Source organism: Rhinoraja longicauda, chromosome 31 (genome assembly GCF_053455715.1).
Source record: "Rhinoraja longicauda isolate Sanriku21f chromosome 31, sRhiLon1.1, whole genome shotgun sequence".
Classification (NCBI taxonomy): domain Eukaryota; kingdom Metazoa; phylum Chordata; class Chondrichthyes; order Rajiformes; family Arhynchobatidae; genus Rhinoraja; species Rhinoraja longicauda.
In genome coordinates, this window is record NC_135983.1 from 10084891 (window position 1) to 10108930 (window position 24040).

Consider the following 24040-nt stretch of genomic DNA (forward strand, 5'->3'; position numbering starts at 1 on the left):
TAGAGGGAGATCTGGGAAGGAGGAGGGAAGGGGGGACAGAGGAACTATCTAAAGTTGGAGAAGTCGATGTTCATACCACTGGGCTAGCAAACTGCCCAGGCGAAATATGAGGTGCTGTTCCTCCAATTTCCGGTGGGCCTCACTATGGCACTGGAGGAGGCCCATGACAGAAAGGTCAGACTGGGAATGGGAGGGGAGTTGAAGTGCTCGGCCACCGGAGATCAGTTTGGTTAATGCGGACCGAGCGCAAGTGTTCAGCGAAGCGATCGCCGAGCCTGCGCTTGGTTTCGCCGATGTAAATAAGTTGACATCTGGAGCAGCGGATGCAATAGATGAAGTTGGACGAGGTGCAGGTGAACCTTTGTCTCACCTGGAAAGACTGTTTGGGTCCTTGGATGGAGTTGAGGGGGGAGGTAAAGGGACAGGTGTTGCATCTCGTGCGGTTGCAGGGGAAAGTGCCCGGGGTTGGGGTGGTTCTGGTGGGAAGGGACGAGTGGACCAGGGAGTTACGGAGGGAATGGTCTCTGCGGAACGCAGAGAGGGGAGGGGATGGGAAGATATGGCCAGTGGTGGGTCCCGCTGTAGGTGACGGAAATGTTGGTGGATGATATGTTGGATCCGCTGGCTGGTGGGGTGGAAGGTGAGAACGAGGGGGATTCTGTGGGGGGGTGGGGGAGCAAGAGCGGAGCTGCGGGATGTAAAAGAGACCCTAGTGAGAGCTGGTCTTAGAGTAGGAGGGCAGGAGAAAATAGTAACAATGTGGCTGGAGCAGGATCAATTGTAATCTTTGGGATGTGGGGGGAACCGGATCACCCGGAGGAAACCGGAGCACCCGGAGGAAGCCACGTGGTCACAGGGGAGAACGCGCAAACTCCTCACAGACGACACCCGAGGTCAGGATTGAACCAGGGGTCTCTGGTGCTGGAGGCAGCCGCTCTACCAGCTGCGCCACTGTGCCGCCCTTACGACGATGGTGTATTTCTAAAGTGGTGAGAGAGCAACACGTATCAACACCCTAGGTGAGAGATCAAGATTCAGGACTTCCACCCTATTTGTAGGGAGGAATATATCTAGTCTGAAGCTTCCCGTCCGCTGATAAATCCTGTCTCACTCTAATAACAAAAGAAAGACACAACATTGGAGTAGCTCAGCAGTCGTTACTCCAGCACTCTGTGTCTTCTCTTGTAAACCGCCATCTGCAGTTCCTTCTTTCTAAATCGGTCTGGTGACACTGGCCTTATTAGTTAGTTCATTAGTTTATTATTATCGTCACATGTACCGAGGTACAGTAATCAGCTATTATGTTCCGTGCTAAACAGAAAAGAGTCAGCAACAAAAAAACTATATACGATTACCCGCTGAGTTACTCTAATATTTGGTGTCTCCTTGGTAAACCAATATCTGCAGTTTTACAGTCCCCTTGTTTCTATATTTTGACAGCTCCACAGTGAAATCTCCTCGGTACCGTATGCCTACTTTGAAGAAGTTCTCTCTCTCCAACAGGAGTTCTGTGAGACCCTCTATCACTGCTCCCCCTCTGTGGGGAGAACAACACTCTTCCAGTTTTCTTTCCCCTCCCCCACCCCCTGTAATCAGTCCGGAGAAAGGGTCCCGATCCGAAATCTCACCTATCCATGTTCTCCAGTGATGCTGCCTGACCCGCTGAGCTACTCAAGCACTTTGTGTCTTTTCCCCTGACCTAAAGGCTGATATACGTTATGGTCGGGAGAGTAGGAACAGTCATTGTTCCTTCAATGGATCCCCGCGACTCCAGCCCAGTGACGCAGCCAGGGCAACGGACGTTTAAGGTTGAGTTGATCTCATCATATTTTAAAGAACTTTGAACCTTAAAGGATGCAAGATGCGGTCGGAAACATGGCGACTTTTGTGCACTGCTCAAAGTAATCCACTATTCTTACACTGTTGTACTTGAGTATGGTTGTGCTTGTATCTAGAAAGAGTTTTACCGAAGTGTATGCAATCAAAAGGAATTTCTGTGTACCTGGCTCATGTGACAATTAAATCCCATCGAGTTGTTGAGCCATCTCTCCCAGCTTCATCGCCCTGAGGTTAGAAGATCCCTAACTGTAATGTTTGCCTGTCCATTCCCTCCACAGGTGCTGCCTGACCTGCTGAGTTCCTCCAGCACTTCATTTTCACCACAGTTATAAGGAACTTCTGTCAAAGGTCCCTCGTGAAATATGTTTAATCTTGGTCAAGTTATTTGGTGGTTATGGCCGAAAACACACTTCCTCCAATGTACTTCACAGATTTGCCTCTTGCTTCACAGCTAGAGTTCAGGAGAAAAAAAACCCCACACAACATCACAAGTGGATTTCGTTTGCCAAGTGCAATATTTTCTGATTTTAAATTGAGTTGAGACCTGTCTTTTTCTTTTCGCAGTAAATCCATGCTGTTATTGGCCCTGTGAGAATAAAGGAGTGTGCGTTAATGTTGGCCTTGATGGTTACGAGTGTGACTGCTCCCACACTGGTTATTACGGAGATAACTGCACTTTGCGTAAGTTGTTTATCAGATCGCTTTTCGTGGTCATAATATGTGATATAACTACATTCAATGTGCCGAGCTCGAAACTCGAGCGCTGTGGTTTAATAATGCACAAAGCATTGAATAGAATAAACCCTGGAAGGTTTTATTCTGTTATTGTATGTTTTGTTTATGGAGTGTAGTCAATATGGAAATGTGTATTCAATAGGATTTCTCTTTAACTGAATTACATAAATATAGAACAATGCCCTTCCGTCTCTAATGTACCAAACATGAAGCTAAGATAAACCAACCTTTGCCTGCATGCGTTCCATGGCCCTCTATTCCCTGCGTATCAATGTGCCTCTCTAAACGTTTCGTAAATGCTACTACTGTATCTGTCTCCACCTCCAGCGCCGGCTCTCACTACCGTCTGTGCAAAAAAACTTGCCCCTGCAGTCCCCGTTAAACCTCGCTCCTCTCACCTCAATACTGTACCCTCTAGTTTTTGACATTTTCAAGAGAGATCAAGAGCATAGGAAGGAACTGCAGATAGATGCTGGGGGGGAGGGGGGGAGGAGGAGATGGGGGGGGGGAGGAGATGGGGGGGGGAGGAGGGGGGGAGGAGGAGGAGGGGGGAGGAGGGGTGGGGGGGGAGGAGGAGGGGGGGGGAGGAGGAGGAGGGGGGGAGGAGGGGTGGGGGGAGGGAGGGGTGGAGGAGGGAGGGAGGGGGGAGGAGGGGGGGAGGGGAGGAGGAAGAGGGAGAGGAGGAGGAAGAGGGAGAGGAGGAGGGAGGGGGGGGAGGAGGAGGGAGGGGGAGGAGGAGGGAGGGGGAGGAGGAGGGGGGAGGAGGAGGGGGGAGGAGGAGGGAGGGGGGGGGAGGAGGAGGAGGGAGGGGGGAGTTAAAGGATGGAGTTAAAGGGAAAGCAAGTAAGGGAAAAGTTAAGAAAGACCCCATAATTAACGGGACAGAAAGCTCACGAAGGGAAGGGAGAGTATGGCCAAGTTCAATAGGAATCAATGTGAAAGGTAAGATGAGTAATGGATTTAAAGTATTATATATGAATGCGCGAAGTATAAGAAGTAAAGTGGATGAGCTTGAGGTTAAGTTAGAGATTGGTAGATATGACATTGTGGGGATTACAGAGATGTGGCTGCAGGAGGATCGGGACTGGGAACTGAATATTCAGGGTTATACTTCCTATAGAAAGGACAGGCAGGTGGGCAGACGCGGTGGGGTAGCTCTGTTGGTGAGGGATGAAATTCAGTCCCTTGCAAGGGGTGACATAGGGACTGACGATGTAGAGTCACTGACGATGTGGATAGAGTTGAGGAATTGTAAAGGTAAAAAGACACTAATGGGAGTTATCTGCAGGCCCCCAAACAGTAGCCCGGATATAGGGTGTAAGTTACAGCAGGAGTTAAAACGGGCATGTAACAAAGATAATGCCACTGTGGTTATGAAGGATTTCAATATGCAGGTAGACTGGGAAAATCAGGTTGGTTCTGGACCCCAGGAAAGGGAGTTTGTAGAGTGTCTCTGAGATGGATTCTTAGAGCAGCTTGTACTGGAGCAGCCTACCAGAGAGAAGGCAATTCTGGATTTAGTGTTGTCCAATGAACCAGATTTAATAAGGAACTCAAGATAAAGGAACCACTTGGTGGTAGGGACCATAATATGATTAGTTTTAATCTGCAATTTGAGAAGGTTAAATCAGAAGTGTCAGTGTTGGTACTGAGGCAGTGCAGCGTAGATTCGCGAGGTTAATCCCTGGGATGGCGGGACTGTCATATGAAGAAGCATTGGAAAGACTGGGCTTGTATTCACTGGCGTTTAGAAGGATGAGCGGGCATCTTATAGAGACGTATAAAATTATAAAAGGACTGGACAAGCTAGATGCAGGAAAAATGTTCCCAATGTTGGGGGAGTCCAGAACCAGGGGCCACAGTCTAAGAATACCGGGGAGGCCATTTAAAACTGAGGTGAGAAGAAACTTTTTCACCCAGAGAGTTGTGAATTTGTGGAATTCTCTGCCACAGAAGGCAGTGGAGGCCAATTCACTGGATGAATTTAAAAGAGAATTAGATAGAGCTCTATGGGCGAGTGGAATCAAGGGATTATGGGGAGAAGGCAGGCACAGATTACTGATTGTGGATGATCAGCCATAATCACAATGAATGACGGTGCTGGCTCGAAGGGCCTAATGGCTTCCTCCTTCCACCAATTTTGCTATGAAACTCAGCGGGACAGGCAGCATCTCTGGAGAGAAGGAATGGGTGATGCTTGGGGTCGAGACCCTTCTTCAGACTAGTTAGGAATAAGGGAAACGAGAGATATAGACGATGATGTAGAGAGATAAAGAACAATGAATGAAAGATATGCAAAAAAGTAACGATGATAAAGGAAACAGGCCATTGTTAGCTGGGTGAAAACGAGAAGCTGGTGTGACTTGGGTGGGGGAGGGATAAAGAGAGGGGTTACTTGAAGCTGGAGAAATCAATGTTCATACCACTGGCTTCCCAAGTGATATATGAGATGCTGTTGCTCCAATTTGTGATTAGCCTCACTCTGACAATGGAGGAGTGCCTAGGACAGAAAGGTCAGTGTGGGAATGGTAGGAGAATTAAAGTGTTTGGCAACCAGGAGATCAGGTAGGTTCAGGCGGACTGAGCGAAGGTGTTCAGCTAAGCGATCACCCAGTCTACATTTGGTCTCGCCGATGTATAAGTCTACATCTTGAGCAACGGATACAGTAGATGAGGTTGGAGGAGGTGCAAGTGTATTGCCATTTGTCCCAGATAGAGCAATGAAATTCTTACTTGCAGCGTAGTTAAAGGTGGGTGATACTGACTGACCTGGTCAGCAGTTAGTCAATAGATGTCCCCCAAGCGGCCTGGCAGGTGCATACGTTGGGCAGTGGAGATGAATGTCCTTGCCCAGGGCAGGTTGCAGTTAAGGGTGTGTACCAATGAGGGTGCGTGGCCTGAGGGCCAGATGAGATGGGGACAGGCCCAATGTTCCTGTTCTCGAGTCAACAAAAGAAGCTTTGCTCTCACCCACCACAGTCCAGATACAACACCTGTCTCTACACCTCCACCCTCGGTCCCATCCAGGGACCCTAACAGCCCTTCCAGGTGAGGCAGAGCTCCATGTGCACCTCCAGTTCGTTGTTTCTACCCGCAAAGTGATTCCTTGATTGTAGGTGGGTGGGATTATAATATAATATGACAGAGTAATATGAACAGTGCCCTTTGTCAGCAATGCCTCTGCTTCTCGCTGTGATCATTGCCGTTTCCTGAACAATGTATTTTTAATTGCAGCTTATCTGTGGACAAGTGTTCAAACTTACTTGAAGCCAAGCCCTTCTTTCAAGCATTACCTACTGACGCACTACAAATGGCTGTGGGATATTATAGATAAAATTACTTTCCTCAGCGACACCTTGATGCAGAAGGTTTTAACAGGTTTGTGACACTTCTTATATTTAATACCGAAGCTTCCACACGTGCCAGATAATGTGGCGGTTAATTAATTTAGTTGCTGATCAGACCTACAAACTAACATGTGTTGGAAGGAACTTCAGATGCTGGTTTAAACCGAAGATGGACACAAAAAGCTGGAGTAACCCAGCGGAACAGGCAGCATCTCTGAAAAGAAAGAACGGGTGACGTTTCGGGTCGAGACCCTTCTTCAGACTGGTTAGGGAAACGAGAGATATGTAGAGAGATAAAGAACAATGAATGAAAGATATGCAAAAAAGTAACAGCGATAATGGAAACAGGCCATTCATAGTTGTTTGTTGGGTGAAAACGAGAGGTTAATGCAACTTGGGTGGGGGAGGAATAGAGAGAGAGAGAGAGAGAGGGAATGCCGGCGTTACTTGAAGTTAGAGAAATCAATATTCATACCACTGGGCTGTAAGCTGCCCAAGCGAAATATGAGATGCTGTTCCTCCAATTTGCGTTTACCCTCACTCTGACAATGGAGAAGACCTAGGACAGAAAGGCAGGGCCGTCTTAACGCATGGGCCTGATGGGCACTTGCCCAGGGCCCCACGGGCTTATATGTTTAATTTTATCGACCATTTACATTTTTATTCCTGTGAGTAGTTGTCGTAGGGGCCCCAGTACACTGCTTTGCCCGGGGCCCATAATGCTGTAAAGACGGCCCTGCAGAAAGGTCAGTGTGGGAATGGGAAGGGGAATTAGTGTTTAGCAACCGATAGATCAGGCAGATTCAGGCGGACTGAGCGAAGATGTTCAGCGAAACGATCTCCCAGCCTACGTTTGGTCTCGCCGATGTACAAGAGTCCACATCTCGAACAACGGATACGGTAGATGAGGTTGGGGGAGGTGCAAGTGAACCTCTGCCTAACCTGAAAGGACTGTTGGGGTACCTGGATAGAGTCGAGGGAGGAGTTATAGGGACAGGTGTCGCATCTGCTGCAGTTGCAGGGGAAGGTACCTGGGGAGGGGGTGGTTTGGGTGGGAAGTGATGAGTTAACCTAACTAACAAACTAATTACAAACTAACATGGAGATCAAGGGCAGGGATGCTGGTCAAGTGAGATTAGTGATTCTGGACTCACACATGTATAGTCAATAGTCATTTATTTGTCACATACACATAAATGTGTAGTGAAATGAAAAATTACCCGCAGTTCAACAATAAGACCAATAAAATTTAGTACCTTTCATTCCCATCTTTTTCACAATGCCCACAATACCTTACAAGTAATCAAGTATATTTGGACTGTGTTTTGGTGGCAGTATGGACATCGGTTTTGCATTATATGGTTGCCTGGTACCACTATTATTAGATTATTCTATTATTGATCATTATATCGTTAATTTTTGTGTATTGCATTTTAGGGCCAATAAAGATGCAATAAGCAAGAATTTTATTATTCCATTGCTGGTACAGTGCATTCAGAAAGTATTCAGACCCATTCATTTTTTCCACATTTTACTACGTTACAGCCTTATTTTAAAATGGATTAAATTCTTTTTTTTAAATCATCAATCTACACACAATACCCAATAATAAAAAAGTAAAAAAAGTCTAGAAATTTTTACAAAGTAATTAAAAAGAAATAACTGAAATATCATATTTACATAAGTATTCAGACCCTTTGCTATGACACTCAAAAGTTGAGTTTATGTTCATCCTGTTTCCATTGATTATCCTTGAGATGTTTCTACAACTTGACTGGAGTCCACCAGTGGTAAATTAAATTGATTGGACATGATTTGGAAAGGCACTCAGCTATCTGTATAAGGTCCCACAGTTGACAGTGCATGTCAGAGCAAAAACCAAGCCATGAAGACGAAGGAATTGTCCGTAGACCGAGACAGGATTGTGTCGAGACACAGATCTGGGGAAGGGTATAAAACAATTTCTGCAGCATTGCAGGTCCCGAAGAGCACAGTGGCCTCTGTCATTCTTAAATGGAAGAACTTTGGAACCACCAGGACTCTTCATAGAGCTGGCCGCCCAGCCAAACTGAGCAATCGGGGGAGAAGGACCTTGGTCAGGGAGTTGACCAAGAACCCAATGGTCACTCTGACAGAGCTCCAGAATTCCTCTGTGAAGATGGGAGAATCTTCCAGAAGGACAACTGTATCTGCAGCACTCCACCAATCAGGCCTATATGGTAGAGGGGCCAGACGGAAGCCACTCCTCAGTAAAAGGCACATGACAGCCCACTTGGAGTTTGCCAAAAGGCACCTAAAAGGACTCTCAGACCATGAGAAACAGGATTCTCTGGTCTGATGAAACCAAGATTGAAATCTTTGGCCTGAATGCCAAGCGGCACCACTCATCACCTGGCCAATAACTTACCTATGGTGAAGCATGGTGGTGGCAGCATCATGCTGTGGGGATGTTTTTCAGCGGCAGGAACTGGGAGACTAGTCAGTATCGAGGGAAAGATGAACGGAGTAAAGTACAGAGAGATCCTTGATGAAAACCTGCTCCAGAGCGTTCTGGACCTCAGACTGGGGCGGAGGTTCACCTTCCAACAGGACAACCACCCTCAGCACACAGCCAAGGCAACACAGGAGTGGCTTCGTGACAAGTCTGTGAATGTCCTTGAGTGGCCCAGCCAGAGCCCGGACTTGAACCCGATCGAACATCTCTGGAGGGACATGAAAATAGCTGTGCATCGACACTCCCCATCCAACCTGACAGTGCTTGAGAGGATCTGCAGAGAAGAATGGGAGAAATTATCCAAATACAGGTGTGCCAAGCTTGTAGCGTCATACCCAAGAAGACTTGAGGCTGTAATCACTGCCAAAGGTGCCTTAACAAAGTATTGAGTAAAGGGTCTGAATACTTATGTCAATGTGATATTTCAGTTATTTATTTTTAATTACTTTGCAAAAATTTCTAAACACCTGTTTGCGCTTTTTTATTATGGGGTATTGTGTGTAGATTGATGATTTAAAAAAAAAGAATTTAATCCATTTTAAAATAAGGCTGTAATGTAACAAAATGCGGAAAAAGTGAAGGGGTCTGAATACTTTCTGAATGCACTGTACATATGACAAATAAACACCCTTGACTAATGACTTTTAACTCGGGGATATTAGCTACAAGGTTGGACAAACTTGGTTTACTCTGGAATGCTAAAGGTTGCGGGGAGACCGGATAGAAGTATATAAGGAGTGGAGCCACTGGTGACGACAGATATGAGGAGAGGGCCGGTGGGAGAGGGACCGAGGTATTGCCTCCAGCGCCTTCAAGGTCGGCTACAGGAGGCACTCCCAGGACAGGGAGGCAGTCTGGCGAGGAGAGGGACGTTTGTCGGCGGGCCGAGCCGGTCATGGGCGACGGAGGAGGCCCTGCAGCAGCCTGGGGCTTGCCTGGATCGGGAGCCACTCCAGTACATCGAGCGCGTGGGCCGGACTTTGGACCTTTTGTAATTGACGCCAAAATACGGCGACTCGCGCACGTGTGACCTATGCAAAAAGCATTTCACCCTGCGGTGCACACGTGACAACAAAGACCCAGTGAACCATTGAAAATGATGGAAGGCATTGAAAAGATGGTGGACAGTCAGAACCTTCTTCCCCCCCCCCAGGTGGAAAAGTCAAAGTCCAGAGGGCATGGGTTTAAGGTGAGAGGGGCAAAGTTTAAAAGAGATGTGCGGGGGGGGGGGGGGGGGGAAGAGATTGGTGGGTGTCTGGAAAGTGCTGCCAGGTGTGGTGATGGAGGCAATTGTAATGGTGGCATGTAAGAAGCCTTTGGATAAGCATGGATATAGTGAGAATGGAAGGGTGTGGATCATGTGTAGGCAGTGGAGATTAGTTTATCTTGACATTATGTTCGGCACGGATTATCCTGTGCTGGACTATTCTATGTTCTGACTCTTGATTCTTGTCACCATTGTAATGTAGGAATTGTAGCTGGCAGGTTGGCGCATCTTAACCACCCAAAACAGGAATATAAGAATGCGTCAGTGGTCTGGCTTAGTGACGTTGTCAGGTGCTGAGGGGGATTCAGACAGTCGATGATCCATGGCAGTATTTGCACTTTGCCCAAGCCACATCCCCTTCTAATAACTCCGCCAGCATTCCTCTATCCTTCTATTCCCTGCTCCGAGAATTATATATGTAAATTACTCCTAAAATTCCAAAAGAACGAGGACTGTGCACTCTGGCCTCACTCTGACAATACAATACAATACAATATATCTTTATTGTCATGGTACAGGGGTACAACGAGATTGGGAATGCGCCTCCCATACGATGCAATAAATTAATTAGCTAGTCAGTATTAATTTAAACAACGCAATGAAACAAATTAGAACAGTTTTAAAACAGAATAAAGTGCAAGTAGGTCTGTGCCGGTTCACTGTGCGATGTGACCATCCGGCTCAGCAGGACCGGTTCATAGCAGCTATGGCCCTGGGGATGAAGCTGTTCCTGAGTCTGGAGGTGCGGGCGTAGAAGGCCTTGTATCGTCTGCCCGATGGTAGAAGTTCGAACAGACTGTTGCAGGGGTGTGAAGAGTATTTGTGGATGCTGGTGGCTTTTCTGAGGCATTGTGTGGTGTAGATGCCCTCCAAGGCTGGTAGCTGTGTTCCGATGGTCCTCTGAGCTCTATGGACTACCCGCTGAAGAGCTCTCCTCTCTGCCTCCGTGCAGCTGAGATACCACACAGTGATGCCATGTGTTAGGATGCTCTCTATGGTGCAGCGGTAGAAGGTCGTCAGCAATGTGACAATGACAATGGAGGAGGCCCAGGACAGAGAAGTCGATGTGGGACTGGGAAGGGCAGTTAAGCAGGCATTTGTGCAAAACCACAATTGGAACAAAAATACATGTCCATAGTGGTGCAAGAGGTGGTCCACAAGAGGTGATGTGGTTGAGGCAGAGTTAGGGTTGTGCGGGTCGGTTGAAGAATCCAATGGTTGCAGGGACGTAGGCATTCCTCAACCTGGTGGTGTGGGACGTCCGGCTTCCGCAGCTCCTCCCTGATGGTAGCAGCGAGAAGAGGGAACATCCCAGATGATGGGGTCCCTTGATGATAGAAGCCGCCTTCTTGAGGCAGCGCCTCATGTAGATGCTGCTGATGGTGATGGACCACCACTCTCTGCAGCCACTTGTGTTGGGATTGCCGTACCAATCACACTTATTTCCACAGTGGAGAGAGAGGTCCTTCAACGCGTGCTAGTCATCGCTTATCCAATGCCACCTTACAACTCTCTCTCTGCGCGATCAACTCCATTATTTCACCCCTTAGTTGTCCTTGCCACTTCCATCCGGGCCTAACCAGCGTGATTTGATTCCCTACACATAATTTAGAGTGATGTGGCTGTACAGCCAATAGTTCATTCGTTTTAAAGGATGCAGATAAATTCTTCTGGAAAAATTAAAACCGCACGCAGGTTTCTGAGGCCCAGTTGTTGACTTGGCACTTGGCCCATCGAGTCCGCACCGACCAGATATATCACTCCATATACTAACACTATCCTACACAATTAGGACAATTTACAATTTTTACCGAAGCCAATTTACCTACAAACCTGTATGTCTTTAGAGTGTGGGAAAACCCATGCGGTCACGGGGAGAACGTGCAAACTCCGTACAGACAGCACCCGTGGTCAGGATGGAACCTGGGTCTCTGGCGCTGTGAGGCGGCAACTCTACCGCTGCGCCACCGTGCGCTCGCGTTCCTATGAAGTATTTCCCCCCTCACTGCAAACCTTTAACCTTTGGGCACGGGTCACAGCGTCTGGATTGTGGAATGCAGCTGGATCATTCTTTGCTTCGGCCTGGCAAGGAATTGACTGAGTTCCTGAACATGTTATCCGAGCTGCAGCCTGAGCAGTTGGCCTGGCTGCTTGGCTGTGCGGGAGCTGATGATAAACAGGATATTGCTTATCTGGAGCCCGCTACTAAGCTCCCGGTCAACACAAGCCTGCGGTCCCATGTATTAATGAAATGTGCTGTGGGAAACTCACTGTGCCGTGAAAACCACATGCATGTGATTCTCCAGAGGCTTTTCTAGAGCAATGTGTTTGTGACTCAAGTCTCGAGGGAATTCAATCAAGTGGATCGATAAAGTATGGGTCGACTGGGAGTATATTCGCTGGAATTTAGAAAGATGAGAGGGGATCTCTCATCACATATACAATTCTTAACGGATTGGACAGGCTAGATGCAGGAAAAATGTTCCGGATGTTGGGGGAGTCCGGAACTAGGGGTCACAGTTTAAGAATAAGGGGAGGCCATTTTTGGACTAAGATGAGGAAAAGCCTTTTCAGTCAGAGAGTTGTGAATCTGTGGAATTCTCTGCCACAGAAGGCAGTGGAGGCCAATTCACTGGATGTTTTCAAGAGAGAGTTAGATTTAGCTCTCAGGGCTAACGGAATCAAGGTAAAGAAGGGAAAGCAGGAACGGGGTACTGATTTTGGATGATTAGCCATGATCTTATTGAATACCTCACCAACCGACCACAGTATGTGAGGACAAAGGACTATGTCTTGGACATGGTGGTCCGCAGCACAGGGGTTCCGCAGGGAACAGTGCTAGCTCCATTCTTGTTCACCCTGTACACTGCGGACTTCAGGCACAGCTCTGCAAACTCCTATCTACAGAAGTTCTCTGACGACTCTGCCATCGTCGGCCTCGTCACGGGTGACGATGACAGGGCGTACAGGGAACTGGTCAAGGAGTTTGTGGACTGGTGCCAGCGGAACCGCCTCCAGATCAACGCGGGGAAAAGCAGGGAGACGGTGCTAGATTTCCGCAGGCACAGCCAGGTCCCCCCGACACCGGTGAACATCCAGGGAATGGACATCGGGAGGGTGGACTCTTATAAGTACCTGGGTGTTTACCTCAACAATAAATTGGACTGGACCGAAAACACCGATGCGCTATACAGAAAGGGCCAGAGCAGACTTTATCTGCTAAGGAGACTCAGGTCCTTTGGAGTGCAGGGGGCATTCCTAAGGACCTTCTACAACACGGTGGTTGCATCAGCCATTTTCTATGGAGTGGTCTGCTGGAGCAGTAGCATCTCAGCGGCGGAGGGGAAGAGACTCGACAAGCTGGTCAGGAAGGCCAGCTCTGTCCTGGGTTGCCCCCTCGACTCAGTGCAGGTGGTGGGAGAGAGGAGGATGATGGCAAAGCTAACATCGCTGCTGGACATCGACTCCCACCCCATGCAGGACACTGTCACTGCACTGAGTAGCTCCTTCAGTGACAGACTCCTTCACCCCAAGTGCGTGAAGGAGAGATATAGGAGGTCCTTCCTTCCCGCTGTGAGACTGCAGAACCAGCACTGCTCCCAGCAGACGAGTCAACAGTAACAGCTAAGGAATACACAGTAAATTGAGGACAATTTATCCTTGTCTTTACTTTTATTTATAATAAATGATCTCTTGCTATCCACTTTGCTGCTGTAACATTGTAAATTTCCCCGGTGTGGGACGAATAAAGGAATATATTATATTATATTATTAATGGCGATGCTGGCTCGAAGGGCCGAATGGCCTACTCCTGCACCTATTTTCTATGTTTCTAAGTGTCCCACATGAAGGCAATGTACTGCTTTACATTGTCCTGACTTTGAGTGTGTAGTTAATATTGGTATTCATGTATTATTGTCACTTGATGCAGTGAAAAGGTTTTACGTGTTATCCAGTCATATATATAAATTTATATATATATATATGAAACTTTGTTTGTGTGCTATCTAGTCATGCAATATATGATTTTTTTTGCATGCTATCTAGTCAGATTATATCTGAAACTTTGTTTGTGTGCTATCTAGTCATGCTAGAGTCATACAACGTGGAAACAGTCCCTTCGGTCTACCTTGTCCACGCCGACCAACATGTCCCATCTACACTAGTCCCACCTGCCTGCGTTTGTCCCGTATCCCTCTAACCCTATCCAATTCGACAATACATCATAACATACTGTACATATCAATCATACTGTACATGAGTACCATCAAGCATACACACTTACAACAGGTAATCCAAAGAGAAAACTATCACAGTGAAATATATAGTGTTACAGAGTTATTGTGTACTGTTATAGGGAAAGTGCAGGGAGGGAGGAGGGGGGGGGGGTGCAAGGGCCACAATGAGGTAGGTTGGAAGATTGGGACAATATTGGGACAGAGAGTGGTGAATCTGTGGAATTCTCTGCCACAGAAGGTAGTTGAGGCCAGTTCATTGGCTATATTTAAGAGGGAGTTAGATGTGGCCCTTTTTGCTAAAGGGATCAGGGGGTATGGAGAGAAGGCAGGTACAGGCTACTGAGCTGGATGATCAGCCATGATCATATTGAATGGCGGTGCAGGCTCGAAGGGCCGAATGGCCTACTCCTGCACCTGCACCTATTTTCTATGTTTCTATATGTTAGCTTATGAGAGGACTGTTCAGAGGTCTGAAATCAGCGGGGAGGAAGCTGATCCTGAATCTAGTGGTACAGCCTTTCAAGCTCGTGCATCTTCGTGCCCAATGCGAGAGTGGAGACGAGGAGATGGAAATTGTCCTTGATCATGCTGGCTGCTTTGAGACAGTCTCCAAACAAAAAACAAAAAAAAATGAGAAACAATACTTGTCTCGACATGACTGCTGAATCTTAATCCTGCAAATGGAGCCAAACCAGGCATGGCAGCCGATGGTTGTGGGCTATACGTTCAACACCTGAACGTGTTGGGAGTTGCACAGATGCACAGATTTGAGTTGATTTCCACAGAACACTGTTTGAAAGGAAATCAGCGGCTGGATTCTCCAGATTTACTACTTGTTGCCGCACAGGGTGTATAGAATATTAATAACAAGGATTTCCTTGAAACTAATAAATCCATTGCACTTTTACCAGAGGGTTGGCCAATACTCAAGTGGTTACTGCAGTTTCGCGCATGCTTATTCCCTAAAGAACATCGGAAAAGTCAAGTGAAAGCAAAGCAAGGACTCCTCTCTGTTGGGTTTTTCTAGATAACTAGACCATAATAGTGCAGGTCCTAGTACATTGTGCAACTCTGATACAAATTCCATAGTAGATCTTTGCTGGATTAGAGTTGCAACTCCATCTTATCGACTAACTCCGTCCCTCCCCCTTCCCTATCTGCCCATTATCATCTGGTTCCTGTCTCCCCACTCCATCCCACCTCTTTATACCGCTTACCCCCCCCCCCCCTACAATCTCAGTCCTGATCACCCCTCAGCCTCGGCAGATGATGCCTGACCTGCTGAGTCTCTCTACCAAAGACAATAGGCACAAAATGCTGGAATAACCCAGCGGGTCAGGCAGCATCTCAGGAGAAAAAGAATAGGTGAGACCCTCCTTCAGACTAATGAATAATACTATATTGCCGCCCCTAGGTACAATGTCAATTAATCAATCAATTAATCAATCAATCGAAACCCTTCCTCAGTTGAAGAGAGAACTTCTTCAAAGTAGGCAAACCAGCATCTGCAGCTCCTTCCCTTGAAGAAGGGGTTTCACCCGCAACATTACCTGTTCGTTCTCTCCAGAGATGCTGCCTGATCCGCTGAGTTACTCCAGCATTTTGTGTCTCACTTCGGTGTAAACCACCATCTGCAGTTCCTTCCCTTGAAGGGCTTTGACCCAAAACGTCACTTCCAGTACATTAGGCCCGTATCCCTCTTTGCCTTTCCTGTCCAAGTACCTGTCCCAACGACCTCTAGGCTAAATACCAAGCCCATTGTAACAGGGTCGACCCGTCTGATTTACGACTTGTGTGACCTTTCGGGTTGGTTCTCTTCTTCAGACTACTGCATCTTACACATCCGATTTTCTCCAGCGGTGCTGGCTGGCCCGCAGAGTTAGTCCAGCACTTAGTTCAGTTTAGAGATGCTGTGCAGAAAACAGGCTCTGCGGCCCACCGAGTCTGTGCCAACCAGCGATCCCCGTACACTAGCATTATAGAAACATAGAAACATAGAAAATAGGTGCAGGAGTAGGCCATTCGGCCCTTCGAGCCTGCACTGCCATTCAATATGATCATGGCTGATCATCCAACTCAGTATCCCGTACCTGCCTTCTCTCCATACCCCCTGATCCCTTTAGCCACAAGGGCCACATCTAACTCCCTCTCAAATATAGCCAATGAACTGGCCTCAACTACCTTCTGTGGCAGAGAATTCCACAGATTCACCACTCTCTGTGTGAAAAAACCCTTCTCATCTCGGTCCTAAAAGACTTCCCCCTTATCCTGAAACTGTGACCCCTTGTTCTGGACTTCCCCAACATCGGGAACAATCTTCCTGCATCTAGCCTGTCCAACCCCTTAAGAATTTTGTAAGTTTCTATAAGATCTCCCCCTCAATCTTCTAAATTCCAGCGAGTACAAGCCGAGTCTATCCAGTCTTTCTTCATATGAAAGTCCTTCCATCCCAGGAATCAATCTGGTGAACCTTCTCTGTACTCCCTCTATGGCAAGAATGTCTTTCCTCAGATTAGGAGACCAAATCTGTATGCAATACTCCAGGTGTGGTCTCACCAATGCCCTGTACAACTGCAGCAGAACCTCCCTGCTCCTATACTCAAGTCCCCTTGCTATGAATGCCAACATACCATTCGCTTTCTTCACTGCCTGCTGCACCTGCATGCCTACTTTCAATGACTGGTGTACCACGACACCCAGGTCTCGTTGCATCTCCCCTTCTCCTAATCGGCCACCATTCAGATAATAGTCTGCTTTCCTGTTCTTGCCACCAAAGTGGATAACCTCACATTTATCCACATTATACTGCATCTGCCATGCATTTGCCCACTCACCTAACCTATCCAAGTCACGTTGCAGCCTTCTAGCATCCTCCTCACAGCTAACACCGCCCCCCAGCTTCGTGTCATCCGCAAACTTGGAGATGTTGTATTCAATTCCCTCGTCCAAATCATTAGTATATATTGTAAATAGCTGGGGTCCCAGCACTGAGCCTTGCGGTACCCCACTAGTCACTGCCTGCCATTCTGAAAAGGACCCGTTTATTCCTACTCTTTGCTTCCTGTCTGCCAGCCAGTTCTCTATCCACATCAATACTGAACCCACAATACCGTGTGCTTTAAGTTTGCATACTAATCTCATGTGGGACCTTGTCGAAAGCCTTCTGGAAGTCCAGATATAACACATCTACTGGTTCTCCCTTATCCACTCTACTAGTTACATCCTCGAAAAATTCTATAAGATTCGTCAGACATGATTTACCTTTCATAAATCCATGCTGACTTTGTCCGATGATTTCATCACTTTCCAAATGTGCTGCTATCCCATCTTTAATAACTGACTCTAGCATTTTCCCCACTACCGATGTTAGACTAATTGGTCTGTAATTCCCCGTTTTCTCTCTCCCTCCCTTTTTGAAAAGTGGGGTTACATTAGCTACCCTTCAATCCTCAGGAACTACTCCAGAATCTAAAGAGTTTTGAAAAATTATCATTAATGCATCCACTATTTCTGGGGCTACTTCCTTAAGCACTCTGGGATGCAGCCTATCTGGCCCTGGGGATTTATCAGCCTTAAATCCATTCAATTTACCTAACACCACTTCCCGACTAACCTGGATTTCACTCAGTTCCTCCATCTCATTTGACCCCCGATCCCCTGCTATTTCCGGCAGATTATTTATGTCTTCCTTAGTGAAGACAGAACCAAAGTAGTTATTCAATTGGTCTGCCATGTCCTTGTTCCCCATGATCAAATCACCTGTTTCTGACTGCAAGGGACCTACATTTGTTTTAACTAATCTTTTTCTCTTCACATATCTATAAAAGCTTTTGCAGTCAGTTTTTATGTTCGCTGCCAGTTTTCTTTCATAATCTATTTTCCCATTCCTAATTAAGTCCTTTGTCCTCCTCTGCTGGACTCTGAATTTCTCCCAGTCCTCTGGTAGGCTGCTTTTTCTTGCTAATTTGTACGCTTCATCTTTTGTTTTGATACTATCCCTAATCTCCCTTGTTAGCCACGGATGCACTACCTTCCCTGATTTATTCTTTTGCCAAACAATTGTTGTAGTTCATCCATGCGGTCTTTAAATGCCTTCCATTGCATATCCACCGTCAACCCTTTAAGAATCAATTGCCAGTCTATCTTGGCCAATTCACATCTCATGCCCTCAAAGTTACCTTTCTTTAAGTTCAGAACCGTTGTTTCTGAATTAACTAAGTCACTCTCCATCTTAATGAAGAACTCAACCATATTATGATCACTCTTGCCCAAGGGGCCACGCACATCAAGACTGCTAACTAACCCTTCCTCATTACTCAATACCCAGTCTAGAATAGCCTGCTCTCTCGTTGGTTCCTCTACATGTTGGCTTAGAAAACTATCCCGTATACATTCCAAGAAATCCTCTTCCTCAGCACCTCTGCCAATTTGATTCACCCAATCTATATGTAGATTGAAGTCACCCATTATAACTGTTTTTCCTTTGTTGCATGCATTTCTAATTTCCTGTTTGATGCCATCCCCAACTCTACTACTACTGTTAGGTGGCCTGTACACAACTCCCACTAGCGTTTTCTGCCCCTTAGTGTTTCGCAGCTCTACCCATATCGATTCCACATCCTCCAAGCTAATGTCCTTCCTTTCTATTGCGTTAATCTCCTCTCTAACCAGCAACGCTACCCCACCTCCTTTTCCGTTCTGTCTATCCCTCCTGAATATTGAATATCCCTGGATGTTCAGCTCCCAGCCTTGGTCACCCTGGAGCCATGTCTCCATAATCCCAACAATATCATATTCATTAATAACTATCTGCACATTCAACTCATCCACCTTATTCCGAATGCTCCTTGCATTGAGACACAAAGCCTTCAGGCTTGTTTTTACAACACTCTTACCCCTTACACAACTATGTTGAAAAGTGGCCCTTTTTGATTTTTGCCCTGGATTTGTCTGCCTACCACTTTTACTTTTCACCTTGCTACCTATTGCTTCTACCCTCATTTTACACCCCTCTGTCTCTCTGCTCATGCTCCCACCCCCCTGCCACATTAGTTTAAATCCTCCACGACAGCACTAGCAAACACTCCCCCAAGGACATTGGTTCCATTCCAACTCAGGTGCAGACCGTCCTGTTTGTACTGGTCCAACGTCTCCCAGAACTGGTTCCAATGTCCTAGAAATTTGAATCCCTCCCCCTTGCACCATTTTTCAAGCCACGTATTCATCTGAAATATCCTCCTATTTCTACTCTGACTAGCACGTGGCACTGATAGTAATCCAGAGATTATTACCTTTGAGGTCCTACTTTTAAGTATATCTCCTAGCTCCCTAAATTCACCTTGTAGGACCTCATCCCGTTTTTTACCTATATCGTTGGTGCCAATGTGCACCACGACAACTGGCTGTTCACCCTCCCCCTCCAGAATGTTCTGCAGCCGCTCAGAGACATCCCTGACCCTTGCACCAGGGAGGCAACATACCATCCTGGAGTCTCGTTTGCGGCCGCAGAGACGCCTATCTATTCCCCTTACAATTGAATCCCCTATTACTATAGCCCTTCCACTCTTTTTCCTCCCCTCTTTTGCCGCAGAGCCACCCACGGTGCCATGAACTTGGCTGCTGCTGCCTTCCCCTGATGAGCCATCTCCCCCAACAGTATCCAAAATGGCATATCTGTTTAGGAGGGAGATGACCACAGGGGACTCCTGCATTACCTGCCTACTGCTACGCTGGCTAGTGGCCACCCGTTTCCTTTCTGTCCGCTTAACCTTTACCTGCGGTGTGGCCAACTCACTGTACGTGCTATTCACGACCTTCTCAGCATCGTGGATGCTCCAGTATGAATCCAACCGCAGCTCCAACCGTTCAATGCGGTCTGCCAGGAGCTGCAGCTGGACACACTTCCTGCACACGTAGTCATCAGGGACACCGACAATATCCCTGATCTCCCACATGTTGCAGGATGAACACTCCACGGGGCCGATCTCCACTGACATGTCTCACCCCCAAATTAAATCAACTCCCTCTTAATCCTTTAAACTGTACCTTTACTAAAAAGCACTGTTCCCTTAACTCACTGAACCCTTAACTTACTGAACCCTTAACTCACTGAACCCTTAACTACAAAGTACGAACAGAAAGCAGAAATACAAACCTGGGGTTACGCTCAATCAGCTGCTTCCTCTAGTCCGCTTCCACCAATCAGCGGCTTCCTCCAGACCACTTCTTTTGAAGTGTGAGGGAACGTTTTTAAACCAACGCCGCACCAACCGCTCCAACCGCTCCTGGGCCTCTGTGTTTGAACAAAGCCCCGCGCTCGGTTTTTAAACCTATCCTGTACACCAGGAACAATTCACAAATTATTAACCGAAGCCAATTAAGCTACAAACCTGTACGTCTTTGGAATGTGGGAGGAAACCAGATCTCCCGGAGAGAATCCACGCAGTCACAGGGAAATCGTACAAACTCCGTACAGACAGCACCCAAGGACAGAATGGAACCCGTAACTCTACCGCCGCGCCACCGTGCCGACCTTTGTGTCGACCTTTGGTATAAACCGGCATCTGCGTTTTTTGTTTCTGTTGAGCGTGAGATCCCAATAGGAGGAGGGGAAGGGGAAGCATGGACCTCGGGCCATTGTTACCCATGTGGGGTCAGCTGTACCCTGGACACACCACTGTGGTCCCGGGCCTGATGGAAGCTTGGCTGGTGCCAAACAAGGCAGTGTCTGGGTCACCGTGGAAGGTATCAGTTCCCCCTGCGCTAGGGAGGGGGTGGTCAGCATGGATTGGTGATTTCCGTCCACTGATTTCCTCCCCCCATCTTACCTGTTGCCCTAACTAATGTCAAAAAAATTCCCAACGCTTTGTCGAACATGATTTTCCTTTCACAAATTCATGTGGACTCTTCCCACCCTATTACAGGTCCACCGCCAATTTTCCGACATGTCCTTGAATCCGGACAAAGATTATGAGTGCGCACTTGAAATCAACCCGCCCCCACCCCCCCCCCCCCTCCCCCCTCCCACACCCCAGAAATGCCCCCCCCCCACCAAAAATGTGGGGCCTAGGTTGGACGAGGTGGGCCATCTCATAATTTGGCTAATCTTTTCATTTTCAGATTTCTGTAGCACTTTTTACGTTCTGTGCTTCCTATTTTACTACATCATTCTCATATTTTCCTTTCACTTTCTTCATCAATTTCTTGGAGCCTTGGTTTAATTGTAGGATTTTCCCAACTTTTCATCGTACTGCTTTTATTTTGTTGCAACACTTTTCCATTGAATTACCAGTGTCTTTAACTTCTCTTGTTAAATAGTTACGATGTGATGCTATGTAATGGATGCCTGCATTTGGCCCATAGCCCTCGAAACCTCTCCTATGCATGTACATGCCAAATGTTTTTGAAAGTTGTGATAAAACAGGCCTCAACTACCTCCTCTGCCAACTCGTTCCATATAACTACCACTCTTGTGTAAAAAAAGTTGCCCCTCAGGTTCCAATTAAATCATTCATTCAAGATCAAGATCAAGATCAAGATAGCTTTATTTGTCATCCAATATTGGACGAAATTCGGTCACCCACAGTCCAACAATAAAAGCATTAAATAGGCATTAAAATTACCCAACCCCAAAAACACACAAAAAAAGAAACATCCATCAAAGAAACATCCATCACAGTGAGTCTCCTCCAGTCCTCTCCTCACTGTGATGGAAGGCCACAATGTCTTTCCCTTCTCCTGCTGTCCTCGCCCGCAGTCAGGCTGTTGTGGTTGTAGGCCGCACCGGACGGTCCACAGCGGCCCGAGCCTAAGGCAAGTCGCGTCGCAGCCGCTCCCGCAGCCTCCGAAAACGGCCGGCTCCGCCGATGATAAGTCCGATCCGGGGCGGGCGAACACGCTGCTGCCGCTGTTGCTGCACGTCGGAGCGGTCGTGGCTCCCGACATTGAAGCCCCCGCCCAGCAGAGAAATATCCCGCGGCATATCTTAGGCCGCGCCGGACGGTGAAATGTCCACGACCCAAGCCCCGTGATCCGGGGCGGGCGAACACGCTGCCGCTGCTGGAGCTCCCGATGTCGGCATCCACGCGGCCCGAGCCTAAGGCGAGTCGCAGCTGCTCCCGCAGCCTCCGAAGACGGCCGGCTCCGGTGGTGGTAAGTCCGATCCGCGGGCTCTGCGAACCAGAGCCCTGGAGGCCGCCAGCTCCAGGAGTTGGGCCGATGGTAGCCATGTCCTCTGGTTTTTGATTCCCTTACTCTGGGTAAAAGACTGTGCATTTACCTTATCTATTCTTCTCAATATCTTATACCCCTGTATAAAGTTCCCTCTCAGTATACTGCGCTCCAAGGAATAAAGTCCGAGCCTGCCTAACCTCTCCCTGTAGCTCAGGCCCTCGAGTTCTGCCAGCGTCCTCAGTTCTGGGACACTGCAGAAGGACAATTGTCCAGCTGAGCCTTGTCCAGTCTCATGGTCGGGCAGAGAGTCTGAGGTCTATCCACACAATAAATGTCAACCATCAACTTTTCCAAGTTGAACAAAAATAATTGTTGTTTGCAAACATTTTATATACGAAGAAATCGCAGAGATGTGAACACTGCCCAGTCTAGCACACAGAATCTGCCTACTAAAATGGCGCTGAAATTTACCCATGACCTACCACGGTTTTTAGAGTAGTGTGGTCTATCTTGCTCCTCTAGTATCTTTGGTGGAGACTGCATCATTCCCTTTTCTCTCTTCTACCTTCTGGGAGAAGACACAGGAGGTTGAAAGCTCGAATGTCCAGACTTAAGAACAGCATCTTCACATTCCTGAACCAATTGCCCCTTCCCATCCCTTCCCAATGGTGTAGGAAGGAACTGCAGATGCTGGTTTAAACAGAAGATAGACACAAAAAGCTGGAGTAACTCAGTGGGACAGGCAGTATCTCTGGAGAGAAGGAATGGGTGACGTTTTGGCTCAAGACCTTTCTTCAGACGTGCCAAGACCTTCCCAATGGTGCTGCCTCTCACACGTACTCTTAATTCCTCATTTGCTTACTCCATTATTAACATAGAAAATAGTTGCAGGAGGAGGCCATTTGGCCCTTCGAGCCAGCACCGCCATTCATTGGGATCATGGCTGATCATCCACAATCAGTAACCTTGGCCTGCCTTCTCCCCATATCCCTTGATTCTGCTAGCCCCTAGAGATCTATCTAACTCTCTTTTAAATTCATCCAGTGAATTGGCCTCCCCTGCCTTCTGTGGCAGAGAATTCCACAAATTCACAACTCTCTGGGTGAAAAAGTCTTTTCACATCTCAGTTTTAAATGGCCTCCCCTTTTTTCTTAGACTGTGGCCCCTGTTTCTGGACTCCCCCAACATTGGGACCATTTTTCCTGCATCTAGCTTGTCCAGTCCTTTTATAATTTTATATGTTTCTATAATATCCCCTCTCATCCTTCTAAATTCCAGTGAATACAAACCCAGTCTTTCCAATCTTTCCTCATATGACAGTCCCGCCATCCTGGGGATTAACCTCGTGAACCTACGCTGCACTGCCTCAATAGCAAGAAGTCCTTCCTCAAATTAGGAGACAAAAACTGCGCACAATACTCCAGATGTGGTCTCACTGGGGCCCTGTACTACTGCAGAAGGACGTCTTTACTCCTGTACTCAAATCCTCTCGTTATGAAGGCCAACATGACATTAACTGTCTTCACTGCCTACTGTACCTGCATGTTTACGTTCAGTGACTGGTGTACAAGGACACCCAGGTCTTGTTGCACTTCCCTTTTTCCTAAACTGACACCATTGAGATAATAATCTGCCTCCTTGTTCTTGACGCCAAAGTGGATAACCTCACATTTATCTACATTGTACCTCATCTGCCCACTCACTCAACCTGTCCAAGTCACCCTGCAATCTCCGAGCATCCTCTTTGCAGTTCACACTGCCACCCAGCTTTGTGTCATCTGCAAATTTGCTGGTGTTACTTTTAATTCCATCATCTAAATCATTAATATATATTGTAAATAGGTGCGGTCCCAGCACTGAGCCTTGCGGCACTCCACTCGCCACTGCCTGCTATTCTGATGGGGACCCGTTTATTCCTACTCTTTGCTTCCTGTCTGCCAACCAATTC

At 47.3% G+C, this 24040-nt stretch overlaps 1 protein-coding gene across 1 annotated transcript in view; it reads left to right on the top strand.

Moving 5' to 3' along the window:
• Positions 1 to 5814: 5814 nt before the first annotated feature.
• LOC144608462 (prostaglandin G/H synthase 1-like) overlaps positions 5815 to 24040 on the top strand; it is a 52565-nt gene continuing 34339 nt past the window's right edge. Inside the window, exon 1 of the mRNA XM_078426238.1 lies at positions 5815 to 5952. Coding sequence (XP_078282364.1) covers positions 5934 to 5952 — 19 coding nt within the window. The 5' untranslated portion in view covers positions 5815 to 5933. The remainder of the gene's footprint in view (positions 5953 to 24040) is intronic.